Source organism: Neopelma chrysocephalum, unplaced genomic scaffold (assembly GCF_003984885.1).
Source record: "Neopelma chrysocephalum unplaced genomic scaffold, ASM398488v2 Primary Assembly neopelma1_61, whole genome shotgun sequence".
NCBI lineage: Eukaryota > Metazoa > Chordata > Aves > Passeriformes > Pipridae > Neopelma > Neopelma chrysocephalum.
The window spans coordinates 1,788,024-1,808,634 of NW_020897716.1; the positions used below are offsets into that span (position 1 = coordinate 1,788,024).

Below are 20,611 nucleotides of genomic sequence, written 5' to 3' on the forward strand. Positions count from 1 at the left end.
AGGCAAAAATAAAAGTTTTCCCTCTCCAGTGCTAGCTGTTTTTATTTTACACAGCTCTTAGCAGAATTACTTGTGTGTGTTGTTTTTTAATTGCAAAGTGCCATGACCCACTGTTCTCCCAAGCAAATTGTTCGATTATACTCATTGAAAGAAAAGTAAATGAGATCAGGCATTTGTGATTTGACAAAGCTTCTCACCTGAAGTTCGGAAATACTGAAATGTTTCAAAAACCAAGGAAAAGCAGGGCAGGAGCTGAATGAACTTCATCACGCACACTAACTTTTCTTTCAATAAAATCTAATAAAATCACATTTCATTACCAGATTTGTTCTTTTGCATTCAATATCTGAGTCCTTTTTTCAACACTTACTGTCTTAGCAGCTGTCGTCCTTGTTTCCATATTAGCTGACTATTCTGTTGTGGTTGAATCTCTGCCTCATTCCCTTCATCTGAAAAAGATTATTTTAATAATTTTTTTTTCCTTTTCCTATTTTCATAAAAGATGCCCATCCACTTGTAAAGACAAATGCGATCTGTCTTAAAATGACTAGGAATGGTTTAATTAAAAAAAATAAAAAAATTCAAAGTGCCAATAATCAAGAGAGAAAAAAATGCACATAGCACATAATTGTAGTACTACATACACATAAAATTTGCCAGGAACATCCTACTCTATGAGAGCAAGTTCCCCTAGTCATTCATGCCTTCCCTTTGGTCTCACATCCCCAAGTCCCATCTAATACTTTTTCTTTAAGGGTACATAATGACATAGACAATCTCGAGTTCCATTTTTGCATTAGCCTTCAAAAATAATTGCTGCTCATATTAAGTTTGAACACAAATATTTTAACTGCTAATGATATCAAATGCAACTGCAGCATGACATCGATTTTCAACTCACCTTGACAGTTCGACATAAACAAACAGACCTGCTCACATCAACTTTAAATTCATCCTTATTTGTATTAGTTTTTAGAAGGAAAAAACCAAGTAAACACTAGGGATTGTTTACTTTTTAACTGAAAAGCTATTGAAAATTTTCACCACATTTTCCCCAACCATAAATTTGTATGCAAATGTTACTACTCTAGAAATATCTACGAAAAAAATAATTTCACTGCTCTGGTAAGAAAACTGCCTGAATGTTGGCAACAAACAGCTATATGTTGACTGCATATATAGCTTCAAACCACACAATGGTGCAGTTCTCTTATTCTCCTCCAGGAGATGCATATTCTTCCCAAGATAAGAGATCTTGATTTATTGTCTATGAAAACCACTACAAAACTTGAAAACCTTGTGGTCCAAACATTGAAGGATGAACAATCTTCCTGTGTAAACAAAAATTAAGAACAAGAAAAACCTCTAGTATAATCCTATGAGTAACTTGATATGGGATGTGAGAAAGCTATTATTTTCATCAGGAAGCAATTTACCTTTAAACTGAATTAATGCCACACACAAAAAACCCCCAACACTTACCTAAAGAAACTATCAAAGACTGATCAGAATTCACATGCAAGGAAAGCCATATGAGTTTTAGCCATCTCGAATTCACAAATTCATTTAATAGCAACCACAGGAAATAATCAATTCCACAATAATTTTCCAATGACAACTGAACATAGCTGGATCCGATGCACAGCTACCAAAGATCAGTCTATAATTATTAAAACATGACTGAGGTAAATCTGCCTGAAAATTCCTTTGGAAAGCAAAAACCCTTCTTCTGAAGGCACTATTAACTACATCCACAGGCAAGAACGCTCTTGCACTTAGTCTCCTCAAATCTGATGACCACTAGCAGTGACAATGGTTCACAGATAAGAATGGAGGGACTTGCATCATGAGCAAATAATAGCAGAAGGTATCACAAATAGTAATTTTTTTTTTTAAAAGGCATCCCTTTACCAGGAGATGGAACTCTTTTCTTCTAAATTGTGTTACTGATTCCCAAGTGATCATAAAGAAAACGATCAAAAAGGACCCATTTGGAAGAACTACTACAAACACTCATGCCTAAGCAGGAAAAACAGGGACAGAGCAGGGAAAATATATGGACATTCAACTAAGTATCTATCAAAGACAACTTCAAAGGAGCATTATAACAAAGTTTCTATAACAAAGTTTCTACTTTAAGTGTATCACTAATCAGTCCATATTTAATATAGAACAAAAGTATGCATTTCTGATAGCTACATATATAGAATACAATGGGATAAATGAGGATAATGGAATTTTAACAAAAGTAATTGCACTAAAGTTCATTTTGCAGAAGTAATGAATAGGCTATGGCTCTGCTCACAAAACAGGCCTTGCATGACATTCCTCCCCTGGAAACTGGAGCAACATGCTGTAGCTGCATTCTGAGAAATTACAAAAAAAAAAAAAAGTTGTCTAGGATTTTAGTATGGTCAGAACAAGGTTTTCTAATGGTTCAAATAAAGATTGGGGTTTTCCAGTTAGTAACAACAAATTAAGTGTTTCTTCAGTTAAGGAAATAACCTTGATAATAACATGAAGTAAAATATCTCAAAAATTCATTACAACTTGAACAAGAAAAGCCTGGTGTAAAGCTTTAGCAGTTGGTGTGGGGTTGGATTTATTGTTTGTTTAGGGTTTTATTAATGACCTTCTGAAACTAACGAGGTAAGAATTAACCATGACAGTAAACCAGACCATCCCCTCCACAAACGAAGTGACAAACCTGAGGTCTGCAGACTTTCTATGATCTACCTTTATGTACAGGGGCTCCAATTTCGTTTTACTAAGAGCATCAGGGGACTGAGATACAAAAAAAATCACCTATTACTTCTTTCAATGGCTTGACCTGTAACTAAATCTCTGTACCTCTTTTTTTTTTCTGAGGAAAGGATAAGGAGATAGAGGGATAAAAGGAAATAATTTAAATTCTTAATTCCTCAAGTTCAGTGCTTATATCTATTTGTCTGAAGTAGGAGATGAAAACTCTATGAAAGTAAATCAGCTTTTCAGAGACCAAGGCTGTCCTCTTACAGCATTACACTGAAGTCAGTTGAATGCATCTCCAATGATGATTTGAATTCTCTAAATAAATCCCCCACTCACAAACTCTCACTTATGTCTAATATGTACTTTCATTATTTTTCTCCTGAAATATCACTGAGGTAATTGAACAAAACATTATGTACTATATATTTCATTCATAAAAATTACCCAAAGATAAAAGGATTCTACAGCTATGAATCTAGTATCATCCTGTTCTAAAATATCCATACACATTACTAAGGGAGAGAAAAAACTATTCTCCAAGAGCAGTTTTGTCATTTGGGCTTGGATTTTTTTAAATCTAAACTCATTTGATTCATTAATAGACTCTTTTAGAGCATTAGCATTATTTTTCATTGTACAAGAGTAAAATATAGTCTTTATTAATTACCTCTATTCTCACTGCTTCCATTTAGCAACTTATTTTATCAACACTATCAATTCAGCATTTGCACAAATTGCAGTTACGTTTTTATGCCAGTAATGAACTGATGTTTAATAAATTCTTACCAGAATCATAGTTTGGTGGCTTCATATCTCCCTGATTCAATTCTGTGCCATATTTTAATTTGTGATATTTAGCCCTGAAAGAAAACAAAGGAAAAAAAATGGAAAAAACCTATTAGCACATATAAAGGGTATCTCTAAACACATAAATGCCACCCATTTTCACTTGAAAAGCCATTCCTTTCTTCTAGGCTAAGAACAAGACAAAACAAATCATTTGACCACGACTTTGGATAAGTGATTTTGTTTAATTATTTTTCCAAGGTTTACATGCAAAGTGAATAGTGATGAAACACAGGGATCAGTAGACTGCAGATTTTACAAAATGCTCTTGCTACAGAAAAGGTTCCCTCCCTGTGGACACAAGCTACTCTTCTGCTTCCCTCCCCCAGTGTTTCACTGTGAAACATTTTTTACTATCCATGTCAGTTCAGCACCATCTACTTCATATCTCATATTGTCACCTCCATTAAGCAAACTTTAGTTTTATTCTTCTAAATGCTGTGCTTTCCAACAGCAGCAAGCTCTCATTTAGAACTATTATAAGTGAGATTTAGCAGTGACAGCTCACCTACCCCAGTTTCTCTCAAAGCTGCTACATCTGTCACTTGACCAAGTGCAAAATCGAGACTTCTCTTCCAAAAATATTTAGCCTTCAGAAGGCCTAATGTAATAAACCCCACAAAGCATGCCATACAATGACAAGAGTAGCTATGTAAAAAAAAAGGAAATGCTTTTTAATTTGAAAAGCTTCATCCTACAGAGTCAGTAAAGACTTTTAAACACACAAAATAACACCACAGTAGCACAAGATGGCAAATGCACACATAAATTCTTCAAGATTCATTAGAGTAGTCTTACAACACCGTAACAGAGAAACTGAGGCAAAGAAAGCCTTAGCTAGCTTCACAATCTGTTCCCTCCTTCTCTCACACTCACTATAACTTTATAAGATTGTTTTCTGCCAAACATGAAAATTTAGACAACTCAAAATCCTGATGCCCTATAAAATTTTGTAGACATTCGCAACTGGGTAGAAGAGTGGCACTTATACTAGTTCCTACCCAGAACAAAAGGCAGAGAACTCAGAAAATGCTGACTGTGCAGCCTGGCAGTAGTGGGACAACCATCAAATACACACATACACACAGTTCCAATGCCAATGTACAGAGCTAGGTGTAGGTCAGCAAGACACAGGCTACAAAAGATAAAACAACTTAACCTCTCAAATACACCAACATGAAAATGAGTGCATTAATTCTACTAGTCACAAGGGAACTCTCTCACTCAAAATTTGTTTTTTAAAAAATTAACAGGTGTGACACTTTGTGATTGTATGAGGCAAGTCTCGCTAAGCTTGAATGACTGTATAAAGAACGACTGTAGAAAATGTTTTCAAGTTACCTACACCTCTTGATTGTTACATACACCTCTTGGTTGTTTCTCAAACATCTTCACTGCGTTACTGTTTTCTTTTGCCTTTTCTTACTTCACCAAGAAAACTCATTATTTCTAACAAAATGGTGCCGAGGGAATTGATGCTTGGTAGTTCTTATGCTTCAGTATTGATAGTACTAGCTTCCTACTAATCCAGCTGCATTTTAATTCTAATAAACATTTAACTCTGAATGAGAAGGGTAAGTGAAGAGTGAAGAAGTGCCTCCTGGGTGTAGCAACATAGACAAACAAAGGAACCAACTCCTCAAGAGCCAGAGCACTAAGTTCTAACTCAGCTGAGCAGCAACCATCAAGGAAAGGAGAAAGGATGCACTTGGAATGTATTAACAGTAATAAGTGAAGGTTAATCATTCTGGTCAGTACAGAAAAGAATAACCAAGAACAGAACAAAATCAAAGCTGAATGCTCAATCAAAATATTTATCTTTCCTTTCCCAACTATCTCACCAGCAGAGAGATGTTACCCTGGTAAAATATTATTGTTTAATACTAAGGCTATGTTTACTTTTTCCCCCACCATCACTAATAAAAAGTAATGATTAATCAAGAATTAGGAAATCCTCTACTCTATCATGAACCTACCTCACCAACTTCAAACACTACAATTTTTTTATACAGTCATGAATTCAAGTGACCGTACTGTTTAATCTGTTTTGATTTGACTTAACATAGCAAATATTAATACTCTACTTTAATCTGGATTACTGACATATGCTGTGTTCTACTCAATTCCTTCAAATAATTTCAGAAAGCAGTTAGTTTTTGTAGCATTTGCTTTTAGTTCATCAGTCCTATGCAGAGTTCCCCTATGCTCTAAGCATTCACTAATTTTCTTATCAAGTTTTTGTTAATAATTTCCTACCTAAGTAAAATATTTGCTAGGTTCACTGAAAGGATCATTCCTTGTACATTTCCTTTTCCTCAGATCTCTCTCATGTTCTCCAAAATCCATCTTTTAAAGATTCAGTCTGCAGATTTTTAAACTTCCATCATTTTTAAAATTTCTTTCCCTCTTAAATCACCAGTAATAGTCTTCTTTCTTCTTAGTAAAAGCATTATAAAGTCAGTTCAACAAAGTGAGACTTTTTCATTCTATTCACATTTTAAACTGTTAATAGAAGGGTTTTGTAACTGGTTGCACCTCATAATGCAACAGCTTTTAAAGCTTTTGTTGTTATTCTTTACTTCAAGAGGATAATGCAGATTACATGGTCTTGTACACCACTGGCCCTTAAATCTATTTTAAGGCCAAGCTGGACTAAGATTTCATCTTTTAGAAGATCTAACTTTGTATATCACAGGCAGAAACCAGTAGCACTACAGATAAGGCAGAAGAACCGGAGAGGTTGTTCTTCTAACAGAGAGGCAACTGAAGAGCTGAAAATCCCAAAACCCAATACTTATTTTTAATATTGCTGAGAAAGTTAAAAACAAAAAGCACAAAATGACAAAAACCCCCCAATGCTACAGTCAAACCTGAATTAAAATAATTTAGTACAAATTCCTGTGTCTGAGCAAGTCACAGACTTGAAACAGAAGCATGAGTATCATGTCATAGTACTTGACTCAGTGAACTCATCTTCAGCTACAGTATGCTTCTAAAATTCAGAGGAATATTAAAAAAAAATCCCATAAAATCAATATAGACCACTAACAGTCCATCAAGGAAGTATTTTCTACATGTCTTCAAGCAGCAAGTATGAGATTTATTTTCAGAAACATTTTTACGGTACAGCTGAAAATATCACAAGTATGAAAGAAAAACAATCTTCTTTCTAAAGTACACTAAGAAAAGGGCTGAAAACCATGATTCAGACACCAAGACTGGAAGGTAGAGTCTTGACCATTCAGTTATACATATTGTAATCAAAGGTTATCAAACTCCTCACAAAATAACCTTGAATTCTTTTCTACACAAATTCTGATTATAGCTTACTCCATTAGCACATTTTAATTTAATCTATTTCTATACTAACATCTTCTGCCCACCTGTCACACCTAATTTCACTTTTTCAGAAATCACACGGACCACTTATTAACAGCTTTAAAACAGCCTTCTGCAGTTCACAGCAGTGCGATACTATCATCACAAAAAAGAGGTTGTCTTTTTTGTGTAAATAAGTATGAAGTAAAATCAAAGTTTCTCCAACCTTTGCATCATCTGGTCAAAAACAAGTGGTTTGAGGGAAAGAAAAAGGGAAACAAGTCACAAAGATTTATTATCTGAACTTGTTCAACTTGAATGATTTACCTTCCATTACATATGGATCATTAACAGTATGCAGAGACAGAGAAATTACTTGAAAATAACTACCTGAAGGATACAACTTCATAGAAGGTATTTTCCATCTGAAAACTAGCCTTCAAGTTGTTTGGAAGAAAGCTATTTTGGTACTGTGAAAATACGTTGCTGGATAGATGCCCTTACTCAGATAAGAATGAATACTAGCACTGCTTTGGCTTTTGCCCCTCATTACACAATTCTCCTTTTTTGATTAGCAGTATTCTCTTTGAACTATGTGTCTTCTATGCAAACAGTGCTTGGAGACATTCAACATGGCTGCCATAACATTTTAAGAACTGCTTAGGAAAAAGCTAAAAGCTGTCATCCTTCTAAATTTCCTAAGACTAAGAGCAGTGAAACTTTTCTGAATACTTCACACAGAAAAAAGTCTGACCCCAATCAAAACAGGCCACTATTTCTTGGAAATATCTGTCGCCAGACCTGAAGCATCTAATCCAGCTGTGCTGAGGGAGCCTGCCAAAACATCCGTAGAAGATCTGGGAGCCGACGCCAAATCAAGAGACATAAACAAGAATGACTGCCAGGAACAGCACGGCGAGATATTCTACATAGGGTAGAAGGCGCCAGCCTTACACTGATCAGACACACCAGCGCAGAAAACAACATAAAATTAAATCAAGTGTTTCTAGAGACATGGCTCAGGAGTCCAGTTCTTTGGTTGAAATATGTTAAGACAGGAAGCAAGCTAGACTAGGTGAAATAGGACATGTACTTGAGAGAAACAGTACCACATTTCAGCTAGCTCCTGAAAATTCAGAGGCAACAATGCAATTTACTGGTGGGGGAGTAAGTACTGATAAAGTCATAAAAAGTAACCCTCAACTGTGAGCAGCCTCACACTGCAATCTACTGGGTGTTGGCAAAACTACATCAAAATTGCTGTTGAAAAAATGCTAGACTCAACCACACACTAGCTCCTTCTAAGCTCTTTGCTATTTAGTCCATTAAGACTCCAGCAGAAATAATTAGCTTTCCTATGCACACAACAAAAAGGTAATCTCACAATTACTAAAATAAAGGCCAAACATTAAATTACATTTGTCAGAAAACCATGACAATCAGTAAGTAATTTTCTACCTCACCCACCACAAAATGACATGTGACATGAAATAGAGAATAACAATAATGCTCATGAAGCTGTTTTTTTATATTAAAATTTGAAACCATTTGGTAGATAAAAGAAATGCTGAACACCCACTATAAAGAACAGGAGCTCATAAAAGCATGTTTTTGAGAAAACCAATGGTACCTTCTCCTAAGGGCATTGCAAACATGGGAGTCCTCTGGGCCACAATCTCATATTCTGTCCCATTACTCATACCTTAGTTCATCTAGCTGAGAAACATTTGGTATACTGCAAGGCCAGGACAGAAATAAAGGAATACAAGAATGATTCCCTGCCCCCTCACACTGCATCAACCTTCCCCTAACTTGACAGAAATGTCTTCTTCCTACCTTGTAGGATCTCATTTACCAGCTCTGAGATCCCAGCAGAAAAAGCCAGCATTGCAACTGACTACGGCCTGACCTGGATGACAGCTGATTTAGGAAAATGCTGGGAAAGAGAGCAGTGCTTCCAAGCTCAGCATGTTGCCATTCTTTGAAGTATCAAGCAAGAACGCCTGCTGGGAGACATTTCCAGCAGAAATACAAGACTGTTTCTTCAGAAACTGGCAAATAAAACTGCTGTTTAAAACCACAAACTCATAAATAGCTGTCTCTAGGACACACCAGTCACAAGCATCACATTTACTTACAGAAACATTGCACACCCATACTGAAACTGTCACACTGGATCAGACCAGCTGACTGTAGCCTACTGACCTGAGTAACGAAGGCTAGTGCCATACATTGCAGAAAAACATACAATAAAAGATAGAAGATACCAATATACAACCTGCTAATAAGAAGGCACCAGGTGTTTTTTTCTAACCCTGACAGGGACTACTGCTCTAGACTTTAAATGTCATAATTTAGGTGGATTTTACAGATTAAAACTGGGGGATATTTTCACTATCCATATGGGAATTTGATTTTTGATTTTTTTTTAAACGTTACAAAGTTTCTCTGATAGCACACAGAAATGTATTAACATAGTTTGATAATTTTTGATTCCCAATTTGTCTTGGTTATGAACATGAAGTACTAGAGATGTCTTTAAATAACCAGGAATAGCTCCCTCAGTTTTGAAATACAAGAAATCTTCACAGAATATATATAACTTAGAGTATATCTTTAACTGAACAAGAACATACTCTATTGTCTCTTAACGTGACTCTAAGCCTTGAAACCATGCCTCAAATGTAAGCCTTTCAATCATGCCTCAAATGTAAGCCTTTCCATGGCTATAATCTGCAATCTCCATTACGCATACATTTGATATTTTTCTTGCTATGTGATATAAGATCAGTACCCAGTGCCTGGGCAAAAAGGGTATCTACCTTAAGCATTCCTCCAAGAATGCCCCAAAGCGGAAGCAAGTACACTGAAGCTCTGAGGCTACTGCTGGCCAGAAAACTGTCTGCAGTTCCGTGTTAGCAGATGAATTGGTTCCTACCAGAAAGAGATGAACTGGATGGTAGAAGGCATGTCTTCTGCTAAAGATGAGTAAATCTAAATGCTATACAGTGTTGCACAACCAATAGCATCCATTTTAAATTATCTAGCAGCAATATCCTATTCCTCATTTGCAAATGTGTATATTTTAAATATTATTTCTACTAACACAAACTATTTGAGAGTTTTATTTTATTAATCTTTTATTAAAGAGAAGCAGGAATTATCTGATAGGAAAATGGTATGTAAGCAATCATTGTTTTGCAGTAGTAACATAAACATACTCTTTATTCAAGAATTTTAAATTACATTTTACTACTAAAAAAAATATAAGTAAATTTGGCCTAAAATAAATCAGTTGAACAGAGAGATTTCTGAAAACATGATTAAAAAACCCAACTTGTTTGCCTCAAAGATTAGAATAACAGGAAAGTATAGGTAGGAATAAAGCACACTGGGGACTCCTACTGAAAATCCCCATGAACAAAAAACCAGAAATTGATCAACTGGTAAACACGAACATAGAATAGAATCATAGAATCAGCCAGGTTGGAAAGGACCTCAGAGATCATCAAGTCCAACCCTTAATCCAACACCACCGTGGTTACTAGACCATGGCACTAAGTGCCACATCCACTCTCATCTTAAAAACCTCCAGGGACAGAGAATACACCACTTCCCTGGGCAGCCCACTCTAATGCCTGATTACCCTCTCTGTAAAGAATTTCTTCCTAATATCTAACCTAAACCTCCCCTGGCACAGCTTAAGACCATGCCCTCTTGTCCTACTGCTGGTTGCCTGGGAGAAGAAACCAACCCCACCTGGCTACAACCTCCTTTCAGAGAGTTGTAGAGAGTGATGAGGTCTCCCTTGAGCCTCCTCTTCTCCAAGCTGAACAACCCCAGCTCCCTAATTCTCTCCTCACAGGACTTGTGCTTGAGTCCCTTCACCAGCCTTGTTGCTCTTCTCTGGACCTGCTCCAGCACCTCAATGTGTTTCCTGAACTGAGGAGCCCAGAACTGGACACAGTACTCAAGGTGTGGCCTCACCAGTGCTGAGCACAGGGGAAGAATCACTTCCCTGGTCCTGCTGGCCACACTGTTCCTGATACAGGCCAGGATGCCATTGGCCTTCTTGGCCACCTGGGCACACTGCTGGCTCATGTTCAGCTTCCTGTCAATCCAAACTCCCAGGTCCCTTTCTGCCTGGCTTCTCTTCAGCCACTCTGTGCCCAGCCTGTAGCGCTGCATGGGGTTGTTGTGGCCAAAGTGCCAGCACTTGGGCCTTGTTGAACCTCATCCTGTTGGAATCAGACCATCTCTCCAGCTTGTCCCTCACACAATTAGTTTCCAGAAGATATTTCTGTAGAGTCTTTCATATTGAAAAGACAAAAAACTTAGCAAGATTAAAAGCTAGTAATTACTAGACTGAAAACAGTTATTTAAGATTTCAGTTGTCACATACTATTAAACAAAGCTAGTACTTTGAACAAAAGGGAATACACGGAGATTCTGAGGTACAATCTATTCAGTTAGGTGGAATTTTAATTTTACCAAGGAAAAAGTATCAACCATGGGTTTTATTAGCATGTTTTTGTAGCAGTATAATGTTAGCTATTGTTCTTACTATAATGCAGACATTTAGACTACTGGTTTTATTTAGTATAATATTATTTGTCAATTTGAGAACTGAGTATATACAGAAAAAATATTTCTTGCTTTTTAAAATAAAGAAGAGAAATAAAGTATCTGTCTTCAGAATTTCTTCGTTATGTGCTCATCACTAAAGCAGCATACCTTTCCTGTTTAAGTGCATATTCCAGCATTTTGATTCTTCTCACTAGATCCTTCTTCAGATTTTCCTGTCCTTTCCTTTCACCTTGAAGAAAGGCAATCTGGGCCTGCAAAAGAAAGGGTTCAGTTTAGATTCTGCTTCATCAAAATCACTCAGCATAGCTCCTAAGTTTGTGTGTCTTCCCAAGTTATTTTAAAATTTATTTGTAGAGTTCAAAAGAAATGGCTCACTGTGTTTCATAAACATTAAGTGCTTACACAAAACACTACAAAGATAAGCCTTCTAAACTGCATGCTCATTACAGATCAAAAAAAAAAAGGAAGAAAAAGATAAGAAATAAAACAATTTTGGTTTGTTTGACAGAGTTTATTTCCTCTCTTGACTAAACATTCAATAAAGGATAAGGAATAGATAAAATAAGCAAACAAAAAGCCTTCAGCAGATAAAAGTATTTACCAACAATAAGCAGAAGATGATGACAAAGTATTTCTGCTCACTAACTGATGTATGGTATAATTAGTGTACTATTCTATAGATACATGTTAGCTACATGATACTAGTAAAAAAATGTAAACCATGTTCAACTAAAAGAAAAATAAAACCCCATTTGTAATACAGTGTTAATTATGATACTTACTAAAATAGCTTAAAGAAAGTTCTCCAGAAATACTGTAATTAAGACAGGAAAAAAAAGGGAAAACAGGGAAAGGTATTTTGGTGAGGGAGACAAAGAGAGAAATGGTACAGAAGTAAATAAAAGTCAAGTAGAAAATACACAGTTAACCTTCATCAACTTCCAGCACAGAGTTAGTATTTAGTTGCCTGAGAAAAATCTCCTTCAAATAGAAAGCTATGACAAATACAAGATCCTAATTCCTAATCCTAAAGGAAGAACTACCTGCTTTTGTATCTAATGCTCAAATCATGTCCATTATAAGAGGCAAGTTCTTGTGCTTGCTCAATTCATGAATACACTTTTAGACAGAAATACCTACAGGCAGTCACCACTTCATGCCTCAGCCTCACCTGCCATTGCAAGCCACCTGCCATTTTCAGGATCAGAAGCTTTCTGTCACCTCTGAAGCAAAGTCTCCAAGTATCTCATCTGTCTCTTGAGAAGCACAAACAGGATAAAAGGCAACTGGTCTAGACCATCAGCTGTTGAACATGAAGACCAATAAGCCTTTTATTTATACAAATGCCCACTGCAAGTCTTTAAGTGTTCTCTATAGGCACTGCACTCTGTACCAATCTCTTGGGAAAGTCAGGGAGAAAGGAGCAGGAATATGTTATCCTCACAACCTTGCAAGCAGTCCCCAGATAGTTTAGTTAATGGAGACAGTCGTTTCTGAAGAATAATTTATCTGACTGCAGATTTTTACTCCAAGGTGAGAAAAAACAGAACCTATAAATGTCATTTTCTCTCCATCAACTATAAAGTGAACGCATACAACTAACTCAGTTGAATTTTGGAAACCAGACAAGATGAATCTTACTCTAAAAGGCCACTTGTTGTTGGCCATCTATAGCAGCTGCTCTAAAATATGACACCAGCTGACATAATTTTATTGCTCAAGTACAGCCAGTAAACAGCTTGACAAACACCTGAAGGAGCTTTAACTGCCAGTCACCAACTAGAGCAGCCAGTTTATGTCAAGTGAAAAACACTGGCTGTTCTCCAACAAAGTCAGTCTTCAACTTCAATAGGGGAAACACATCTGAATTCCGAAAAAAAAAAAAGTCAACTGAATCAAAATAAAGGCCTCTTGCTCTGCATCATTAAGTGGCATTTCTTTCCACTTAACACTTGAATTGGGATGAACGAAAAACTACAATTGAATTCTAATGTTCATTTTACACTCAGGTTTAAAGAAAGGCACAGAAGAAAGAAATGCTGATGCTAGAGTCAGCATTTCCTACCCTGAGGAATGTAACTGTGCAAGAAGCATGTCAACTCAACACGGTCACCATCCCTCTGAGTAACAAGAGGAACACCTCAAACACATATAACTCAGTTTGCAGTAACTGTGCAGACACCCAAATTCTCTCTCCCTGTCTCCAAATACACCCAGCAGAACTAAACATTCCCTTCTAGTCAAAAAGTGAGAGAACATCAAAACACGCTTTTCAAAACAGTAGAAGGTGATGTAAATATGTATTTGATTGGAATGAGAAAGATCATTCAATGCCATCAGGACACAAGCTGATATGATCTATGGTGTGACCTGCTATCTTCAAGCAATTCTAACCAAGAATGAACTGAATGAACATGCTGGAATAAAGCATTTTTTACCTGGCAGGTTGGCAAAGGACAGCCAGTAATGACCCTGCTCATGCACTGCTATACTACAAAGGTCAAACCAGCATCACCATGCTAACAACTGAGGCTAAAGTCATCTTCCACTGGTAGCAAGCTGAACAAAATAAAAAATGCAACTTCTCAGTAGTTTTGACAGCTTACTTTTGTAAGAGGGAGAGACATTAATGGATATGATTAAGAAATAACATACAACACCACCTTCATGTGGACATCTTTCACTGTCAGTAGTACATCAATGCTCTTACTGATGTCTCAGAGCTTTTCTTTTTCTTGGACTTCCATGAAATCCTTGTGTTTCTTACTCAAAAAGCATGCAACAACAATAGAGTCGAATCCACAAGCCAAGTCTTCAGCCCTACACAAGCTTATTGCTAGGATCCTTCAGCGCTACTGCATATTTTACAGATAGGTAGTTTTACTGGTAAATCAAGAAACAGAGAATAATTTTGCTCTCTCCTTGGAGGCTGCACAGTTTCTAGCATAGTTTGTTTATGCTTTTCTTCAGAGTAGCAGCCTTATGTCCAATACTCACTATTTTTGAGAAATTCTGGCTCTGAAAATGAGAATAGTTACAGTTCATATGTCTTAAGCAGACTTAATTCTTTAGAATGTTTTGCAATTAACTGAAAATGTGCAAAGGAATCTAAATGTTCATACCATAAATGAAACATTTTGCAGTATAAGTGAAAACTGAATGAGTACACTGAGTTTAAACAGCTAAAATAACAAATTATGACATCTAGCAGTGTTTTCTCAGTCTCTAGAACAAAACAGCGATAACTCCAGAATCACTATTTCCAATCAAAACACATAGACAACACCTGTCTAAATGTCTGTGCAAACATTTAATGTGTAAGAGGTTTGTGTTTAAATAGGATGAAAAGTATAACTGAACTGAGCAACTACAGTTTTCTTATAATTCACACATAAACGACGGAATTTTATCAACAGTTTGAGACTCTACAGGCCACTTCCCAGAGCTGCAGCTTTAGCACAAGTCAAACCTGAAGCCTGTGTTATACCTGGGTGAGCGGGAGAGAAAGGAGATGCACTTCTGCTTTGAGTGATCTGCAACACTGTTCTACACTTGCGCTTTAGCCACTCCTGGGAAGGTTTGCCAAAAATTTCAAGAATTTGCAAATATTCCCAACAAACAGGTTCCGTGACAACTGACCTTCTAACTAATGAGGTTAAAATGCATCAAGTTGTAAGCTAGTCATCACAAACCTCAAAATTGCCTACGGAGATCACGCACAACCTCATATTGTTCCTTGCCTTATGGGTGGGGCACATCTTCTCCATAAAGCACCCAGCCCCGCTGGCTCCGCAGCAAGGAATCAAGGCAGCATCCGCCTCTCATTTATTCCAGGCTAAGTGCTACAAGTTACTGTATTCCTGCTCAACTGTGAAATTAAAATCAAGAGAGTAGGAGAAAGTAAATAAAAAAAAAACGCACAAAACCAGAGAACATTGGGAAGAGAGATGCCTGGCACAGCCTATTTCTGTTGCAATTGTAGAGTTCAGTATTTTTTTTCCCCATTTTATCTCACTGAAGTGTTTCATATTACCAACTGCAACAAAACTTAGAAGTGTCATACACATCCGGTCTAAATTAATAGCGCTGTAGCTACCTTAACTATTCCACTTCTTTACTAAGAGATTTTAAAAATAACATTCATTCTTACATTAAAAAAATTTCTCACAGGCAACAACACTGTTGTTTTAAGAAATTCCCCAAAAGATTCTAAAGTCACATTACTGTGAAGTAGACAAAAAGGTTTTAAGTAGCACTGGGTTAGAAACAACTTTTTTTAAAACGCTGCTGACTTCTTAACACAGGTTTAGCAGGCATAACAATATAATCAGATAATGAAATTGCATCTTAATAAGTGTGGATTTTATCAATGTTTAAAAATTTAAACTGAAATCTACACTTCCTAGAATCAGTAACCACTACTACAAGGATGTTAAAAAGTATCTTATATCTGGACACCTTTTTAGGCTGACATCTTGACACTACAAAACAGCATGAGATAAAGAATATCTATCTTTAACAGAAACTGTTTAAAAATAAACATACTAGAACCGCTAAACAACTGATGCATGTTTAATATCAACTTCTATCAGTTCTTGAATTTTACAGCTATTTCAAGTTCAAAAGCAATTTAACTTTTTTTCATTCTTAACACTTAAGAGCTATAAAAATCCTATTCTTTTCTTTAAAATATTTATCTTAATATTTTAAAGTAAACCTCACTTTAAATTTATGGGCACTTGAAGGTCAATGGGCATCATTTGACAGAGCTACAATTCTCTATATAATGCTTCCATAATTCAACAAGGTTTTCACAGGTCAAGAGAAAGAGAACAAAGGAGGAAAAAAACTGCAAGAAATGTATTTCAAAAAATATGCAGATGGCTAAAATAACTAAATACATTACAGAGATTAATCAATCTGAAACAGTTGTGCTAACTGGTCTACCAAGATCTGCCAGAAGGATTCTGTAGGCTGCCATAGTACTCAGTATTTGAGACTGTAGTTGGCTCACTGAATCACTGCATATTTAAGTATATTTGTAAATAAGTGTAGCATGCCCAGGGGGTGACAAGAAAAGAGATAAAAAACAGGTACAGGGGAGGGGGGAAGGAAAACATCAGTGGTCTAGTACAACTAGTAAACAATTTTTCAGGCACCATACTTAACACCACAACGCACACCTACTAGCACTCTGTCAAGAGAGGCTAGGAAGCTTTCGTAAGGGAGTGTAGCCATTTAAGATAACACAAAAGTGAAGTGGGGTCATGGGCTGAAACGACTGACAGCATCAAGGCATATTTAACTTCACCCCACACATAAGTACTTCATCCCATTTATTCCAAACACACTCATGCAGGACGATAACACCTTGTGGGACTAATACACAGCACAATCTGCTACTGGCACATTATTTTTGTTGGACTTCTCAGAGATGTCCTAAAACTAGCATCAGAGCTAAACCCTGAAAAACCATTGAAAAGAGCTCAAAGATTTAGCCCACAGTAATAGAAGATGGTTGAAAATGCCGTTTACTTACATTCTTCATCTCTTTGAAAACATTGTTTGAAAAGAAAATTCAGTAAGACTGAGAAACTCCTAATAAATGATCCAGAATAAAAAATTACTTCACAATTTATTCCTGGCAATATCTTGATTACTAACATAAACATCTCAAAACCAGGAAGACTTTCTGTGGTTTGAAGTGTTTTACTAGGCAGATCTCGGAGAGTTAGTCTTTTTTCCATCCACTCTTCAGTGCTGCCTTTCACTGTTCTGGTAATTGCAAGCATCAAAATAGTTTCTGAGTTAGCCAAGCAATGTATATTCAGCTTATTTAATCATTCTTCATAAGCAAAAATTTTCTCTAAACCTCCAATAATTTCTGTGGTACACCTACTTAAGCGGTGAGCATTAACTCTTTTTTTGACCCGAGAGCACACTCCATGTAGACTGATATAAGCACAAAAGAGTGCAACTTTTAAACGTGATGTTGTAATTCTATAGGCAACACTGAAATGACATGTCACAAAATAATCACATATTATGAGCTGGAGTCTAAATTGCAAATGCTTAAATTCCTTTCCACTTGCTGTACAAGAACGGCAGAAATGCAGCGACAGCAGTCAGCACCAGAGCTGATAAACAGATTCATGGCCCACATTTAAACTGAGACAATGGAAGTTCACAGGCTGAATGAATCACTTGGGGTATGGCAAGACAAGGGAGAACAAATCTGGAGGAGATTTTTAGATTTGGCTTCAGTAACAAAAAGAGTCGCGAACCAGACTTGACCACACAAGCATTTGCAGAGGCAATTGGCACTCTCCTATTCCCCACACCTACATCCAGTATCAGCTACTCCTTGTATTCAAGCATGTATGACCACCCTGAACTGACTAGGACATCAAGTGAAACAGATACAAAAATAAATGAGTTTGTTCTCACCTCCTGCTTACAAGCTTGGATATGAATATCGTGCATGCCATTTTTGCTCTGATGCTTTTGCAATCCTGCCCTATGTGACTGCCCTAAAGGGAAACATATTCCTGGCTAAGAGCAGAAAAAATGTAGTCTTTCCACACTGCGATTTTTAATTTAACTTCTTTGTCACTGGGTTATTTTCAATATATTCAATGCTAGTGAGCATATAGCAAACTCTTTTCAAATAGGAAAACAACATCTAGATGAATTCATCTACAGGCCCACACAGTACAGGTCACTCAGATAAAGTGAACCTTTGTTTTCATATTTCAGAGTATTTTTATTTCTAGTGTATTGTCTGCAAAGCTTGGATTCTGAGCATTCTGAAATGATTCAGAAGAGTTGTTTCAGGTATCTAAGCATTTCTCAGCATTTAAAAATACAACAAAACAATCCTTGATCTACTTTAAAATCAGTTCTTGCCACTTTTTGGCTAAAAAACTTAGAAAGGAGGACTTGACAAGGCTTGGCAGCCTTGTGAAGCCAAGTATGTGAGTAGGTTACTGACCAATAGCTATTTTCTCAGAAAACTGTGTGTTGATAACAGTTTTAGTTAAGGCTTGGTATTTGTACAATCTTAGTTCCCTCAGCAATAAATTAAGATGAACCAAAAGTCTCTGGAGACACATGTGACCTTCCTTGGGGAATTTTACACAGCCTGTTCTAAAATTAAACAAAGTTTCCCTGTCTACTGAAACGTCAATAAAGGCTAAGTTACATTTGCAACTTGTTGTTCAAACACCCCTGATGCAATAAAACTGACAGGAGTTAAGACTTTCAACAGAAAAAGAAGGCCTACAATTTGAGTAGGACACAGAAATACCAACTGAAATTATAAAAGTACACTAGTAAAGACATACAGGATGTTTCACCATATGCTAACGTGACATTGAAAACCAAAGCTCTCCATTTATTCCATTTTTGCTTTATCCAACAATTCTATAGCAAATCATGAAAAATATAAAATGCTCTGCTTTTTTTTTAATACAACTTTCTGTCAATATTTACTGCACTTTCCTAAATGACTTAGGCCCATTTAAGAAACATGTTTTCACTACACTTTAAAGTACAAGTTTAATAGATTTGAGAAGAATGGGAATATCTGATGGTAGGAAATAGTCAGATCATTTATGCGATTGAAAAAAAAATCAAACAACTATAAAAACCAGGTACAGATGTGCAAAGAACCAGTCTCATCGGTTTGTATTTACATTCTGCTTCTACAAATTTCTATAATGCTCTTTCATCACTGAACATTTACTCCCACTAGTACCCCGGCTTAAATAAAACAAGCCATGAGAGCTTATCAATGAGTATACTGGAATTAGCTGGCAAACATCAATATAAGCAAAGAGAAGAGCACAGAGGTTTCTCTCCTTTGCTTCACACGAATTTGGCAAATAGAAAGTTTGCTTAAAAAGTTTGCAAAAGAAAGGATATACGATAGTCACCAAGACCCACTTAGCACCATCTTTCCCAACTAAACACAGCTCAGTATTCTGACCATGGCTTCTTTTCTTCTGCCTTTCTTTTGATTTATCTGACATAAATAAAACAATTAAGTTGAAATTATTGCTTCTCTGGGGTGGAGAGGTATTTAACCAGGGTTTTTTGTAGTATCTGCCTTAAGAGAAAAAATTTTATAGAAGACTTCTATAGCACTTCTGCCAATTTATCTTTCACAGCGAATCTAAGAAATTCGACCCACATCATCATATTTGAAAATATTATAGAACTTCTTCAAATTATATTTTATCTTCTATTTTATTGGTTAAACCAAATCTTCAGAAGTTTTTAACTAACTTAATAACTGATTTCACCAACTCACTGCTCATTACTTCTTCTGTGAAGAACAATTACAGATTACCCAGCTATCAGAATGATTTTTAACTAGAAACTTAATCCAACAGGAGGACTGTTATCTAAAAGCTAACAAACTGTAAATATCAACAATTTCTGAATCAAGTAATGAATGTCCTAAACCCCACTATAAATAGCCACAGCCATCTGTCTGATTTGCCCCTTCTCCTCATTACTTTAACTTGTCTATCTCCAAGGACACAATCTTACCATGTAACGTGCCTGGTTTCACCTCCTGCCTCTTGCAGGAGGAAAGCAGCAGCAAGGGGAAAGATCACCATCCGTGACCCCCACCCAGAGAGCTAACATTACTAAATCTGACTTCCATACTCGATCTCAAGTGCTTATCTGTTATTTCCATCACACTCCTTCTATTACAGTTGTTTGCTATCATTTAACCACATTTTATCTCATTTCATTCTCTCTTTCCCTATCGTTTGGGTGGTGTTTTCTTTTTCTTTTGGCACTGTCCTCCAAGGAATATTTTTAACAAAGTTGTGGAAACACAAGCACATTGTATCCACCCATTCTCCCTAATTTCCTTGCAAACCTTTTCAAAGGAAAGCTTACCCAGGAAAAACAATTTTCATGTAACGCCATCAGGTCCCACCACTCCTATGCAGTCTACTACTCTAAAGAAACAGTTACTAGTTAGAATAAATTAAAACGCAGTAGTGAAGAGGACAAAAGCTGGAAAATTCCTTAGCAGGATGGGGGCTATACACGCAGTTACATACAGCATAGCAGTTTGTTGCGATTTAGACCA

General features: G+C 36.5%; 1 protein-coding gene across 1 annotated transcript in view; it reads right to left on the reverse strand.

The window, feature by feature from the left end:
- Positions 1-20,611, reverse strand: part of STRN (striatin) — a 66,703-nt gene that overhangs the window by 42,330 nt on the left and 3,762 nt on the right. Inside the window, 3 exon segments of the mRNA XM_027681607.1 lie at positions 371-449; positions 3,538-3,611; positions 11,650-11,753. Of these exon segments, the coding sequence (XP_027537408.1) occupies positions 371-449; positions 3,538-3,611; positions 11,650-11,753 (257 nt within the window).